This window comes from Buceros rhinoceros, unplaced genomic scaffold (genome assembly GCF_000710305.1).
Source record: "Buceros rhinoceros silvestris isolate BGI_N320 unplaced genomic scaffold, ASM71030v1 scaffold14640, whole genome shotgun sequence".
Lineage (NCBI taxonomy): Eukaryota > Metazoa > Chordata > Aves > Bucerotiformes > Bucerotidae > Buceros > Buceros rhinoceros.
In genome coordinates, this window is record NW_010388011.1 from 21,830 (window position 1) to 26,019 (window position 4,190).

At 44.2% G+C, this 4,190-nt stretch overlaps 1 protein-coding gene across 1 annotated transcript in view; it reads left to right on the plus strand.

The window, feature by feature from the left end:
* The first annotated feature begins 273 nt into the window (after window positions 1–273).
* Window positions 274–4,190, plus strand: part of SMAD1 (SMAD family member 1) — a 25,324-nt gene continuing 21,407 nt past the window's right edge. The window contains exon 1 of the mRNA XM_010144367.1: window positions 274–673. Coding sequence (XP_010142669.1) covers window positions 274–673 — 400 coding nt within the window. The remainder of the gene's footprint in view (window positions 674–4,190) is intronic.

Below are 4,190 nucleotides of genomic sequence, written 5' to 3' on the forward strand. Positions count from 1 at the left end.
ATGTTGATTTAAAAGGTTTGTTTTGTTTTTTCTTTCCTTCTGATGTTCTCCTGCAGGTTCTCCACCAGAAGAGTTTAGAGTAGTAAGATGGTGTCTGTCGAGTGGGGATGTCAGTGCTGCCTTCCTGGGACTGGAGGACTGAAAAAGAGAAAGCACCAGAATTAATACAGGCTGCTTTTGACTACTGATACAATCTGCTGTACCCTGGTGGTGGTGGAAGAACAGGACAGTCTCCTTCGCTTGGTTCTGAGGTATCACCATAGGGGGGTCACCATGAATGTGACAAGCTTATTCTCCTTCACGAGCCCGGCAGTGAAGAGGCTGTTGGGATGGAAGCAAGGGGATGAAGAAGAAAAATGGGCAGAGAAAGCTGTTGATGCATTAGTAAAAAAATTGAAGAAAAAAAAAGGTGCTATGGAGGAGCTGGAAAAAGCATTAAGCTGTCCCGGTCAGCCCAGCAACTGTGTCACAATTCCTCGTTCCTTGGACGGCAGGCTTCAGGTGTCGCACCGGAAAGGGCTACCGCATGTAATTTACTGTAGAGTGTGGCGCTGGCCGGACCTGCAGAGCCATCACGAACTCAAACCACTGGAATGCTGCGAGTTTCCCTTTGGTTCAAAACAGAAGGAGGTTTGCATCAATCCCTACCACTACAAGCGAGTAGAGAGTCCTGGTATGTTCTTCCTTATTTGTACCTTTACACCTTATCTGAACAATGCAAACTATGGCAGTTAATCATGTGACTCATCAGCTTAACTACGCAAAAGTGACTGTTTGCACATGTCAGGTTCTTCCTCTGCAATTTATCTGGATGTAAGCATTAATTAGCAGTTGTTCTCCCTTTCACATGGCAAATGCTTCGCTTGTGTAAAGGTTTTATCACTATACAGAGTCACAGTCTTAGTATATGCCTCCAGTTGCTGGGCGTGGTATGACCTGGCTTTGCTGGTGACTGCTGCCCCTCGGTTAATTTTGTCTGTGTATGAGAACCATTCCAGTATGCTGCAGTGGTGGTGCTCTTATTTCCAAATTATTATTTCACTACTATCGTTTTTGCTTCTTCATCGCCCAGAAGATAGTGTTGTCCTGAGTTTTGGCCTTTTGAAAAGACTGGTTTTAGACAGCAGAATATAATCCCCTGAACTGAAAGCTTTGATCACAGTGTTTGGTTGTATGTGATGTTTTACTGTCAGCTGAGCGGTAAGCGCAGTTTGCTTACCTGTTACCCACTTTCTCACTGCTTTTTTTGAGGTGCAACCCAATTCTGTCTGTCTGCTCTTCCAAGGCCAGACCTTTTTGTGTTAGATCTCTGCTGGATTTTACCTACGGAAGTTTATTATCAGGGAATACTTCCAGGGACTAAGATGAAATTCTGCTTGGATCTATCTACGCTAGGCTCCGGCTGCTTGTGAGGTCGTCCAGGGGCATCTGCAGAACTGCACTGCAGGCATGGGTGGACTTCCCTGGCTTAAATTTGGGAAGTTCATCTGTGTTTCAAAAATGAGAAGTCTCTGCAGAGCAGCATGGACGCCTTAAGAATAAGATTGTTGCAAGATTGTTTTTCTGTGGATGGAAATTGCATTTGTCTTGGATCTGCAACACTTAGTGCATATCTAGATGTTAAATATTTCCCTTTGGTGTGTTAGTATTAACTTGGAATATTAACTCTATGAATATAGAGTTACATAAAGTGTGTATTTGTGCATCAGAAGCTTGAACAAAGGTACTCAGCACTGGAAAAACTTATTTAAAAAAAGTTAACATTCTTAAAATTCCATGTTAAGCAGAAGTGGGATGGTAAAATAGTGATGTCCTTGTACTGCTAGCTGTCTGCATATTATCTCTGTGCTAGCAGCTTGCATTAGTATTCCAAAATACTGAAAATTAAGATTCCTGAAGAACATCTGTTGCTTCAGATTGAGCAGCAGTTGAGCTTTTACTGTTACTGTAATGTCAGATGACATGTTCTAACTCATTTTCCTTTAATCTTGGAAATGATTACTGAGTTTGAGAACATTCTCATTTGGACCGTTTACACTACATTTAAAAATAGGTATTTGTAAATGTCCTGTCACTTCAATGAGATACACAAGACAAAAATAGAACAAAACTTTCAAAAGGTGTCTAATTAAAAGGTACATTTTAGCTTAGTGCTCTTAAGTAGTTTAAGTGGTTGGGAAGCTGAGGTTTGGGTGTTAACTCATCTTATGAATTTTGTATTTGGGAAACAGAGCAAAAAGTTATTAACTGTAAGCCCGAATTCTGGATTGTTCTTGAATTGTTTCTGGATGAGGCAGAAATCTCTACTTTCACATAGCTACAGAGTTTTTGCTGGAAAAAATCCAAAACAGTACCTTAATCAAGTAGGAGATGGTAGAAATAAAATGCTTCCCTTTTTATCCAGAGAGTACCCTTCTTCAGGAAAAACTTAATATTCTCGGACAGTTGCTTAATAGGCAGATGTTCAGTCTTCATGTAAGCATTGGGGCTGTAGTCAGTCTGAAGAGCTGTCAGAAGTATTGAGTCTTTCACTAGCTCAGTGTGTTGCTTTGACAATTTTAAAACACCCTGGAGGTAGCTGCTGACCAGGAGCTAGCATTCACTTCTGCTGAGGTGCCCTGTTAAATCAGGGTCTGGAGGCGCAATGTTACACACATGCTAAAGTTAAATGTTGATGTTTAACTGCTCACCAAAGTGCAAGAGTGGAGCTGAAGCCCGCTGTGGTTTTACTGAGGTCTCTGTCTGGGTAAGTAGAAGAGGAGGGTTTTTTATATGTAGTCAGCCACAGATCTGCCAATGTTTTGAGGGATGCTGCGTGGAGATGAGTGGGAGAATGTGGCTTTTGGAAACAGGTGGTAGCTGAACTCCCGTTTGGCTTGGAGAGCTGTGCTTGGTAGCTTATGGCTTCTTTTTTCCTGTCCCTGTCTTGTTCTTGCTCTCTTCCAAGCATTGTCTTTGTCTTCATTTCCTGCCAGTCACTCCCAAATTCTGCTAACCGTTTTTCCCCATTTTTGCCAGGACATTAAAACACGGTTATTGCTGCATAAGTGCTTATGCTTTGAGATTAATGGGTAGTGGGGACTCATGCATGAGTCACTGTTTCCAACAGTCTGTGGACTCGAGCAGGTATCAGAGTTTGTGTTTCAAGGCTGTCATCACAGCCAGGAGGGTTGGAAATGTACTTTCTCTTGACAAAACAAAATTGGATGCTCAGATTGTGTATGATGCACATTTTGTGTGCAAAGGACATTATGAAATTCTGGCTCCGCTTGACAGCGTAGTCTGTATTTAACAGCTTTGTGCAGAGCTGAAGTGTATGGTGCCTGCGTGGGATGGCATCTATACATTTGCTCTTCTGCTGGCTGTTGTGTGATTTGTTTCAGTGTTGTGTGAGTTTTCAGGAATGGATTAGCAGTAAATCCTCAAATACATAACATCAGGTAATGCTCTTTGTTGGGAAATTAGTGCTGCGTATGCATCTCGGTTTTCATGGTTCCAGAGGGATGTGTGGATTTTCCACCTTGATATCTTATTGCATCTTTGCTGTTTATCTGGAGAAGACAAGCTTGGAAAACGTGAGAATTCTAAGCTTGGAAAACGTGAGAACTGGCACACTGTGGTGTGTCTGCCAGCTACAAAGCTACGCCTGAATCCAAACAAGATTTTTCTGTTAGCCAGGCTAGGTAAGAACTAGTCGTAAACAGTTGAGAGGAGGCAGTAAACCATCAGCTGTCTCAAACAGGGAGCCTCCCAGGTGTCCCTGAGCGCAGCTGTGCTGCTGCTGCCCCTGTGCAAGGAGAACGTGGCATCTGGCAGGCACGTGGGTGTGATGTGGCAGTACCGTATTCGTGCCTAACCTGACCTAGGGGCTCTGCGCAGGCACAGGTGCCTGTCCGATCTGGCGGCGACTCGAGCAAGAAAACCGTGCTGTCAGAAAACTGCTCCTTTGCATGGTTAGCTTGGCAAGCTCTGTGCCCTCAGCTAGCTCACTGCGGAGTCAGATGGGGTCAAGGCACCGTGGGGACATGGGACGGTAGGGGGAATGCTGCAAGGAAGGATGGCCTTCCTGTGACAGTGTGACACTTGGTCAGCAAGCTGCCCCGCCGGGTGATGGAGACCTGATCCGTGGAGGGGTGTGTAAACAGCTCCTGCTCACCCAGTCGTGCCAGCACAGCTGTTTGCATGGCCTC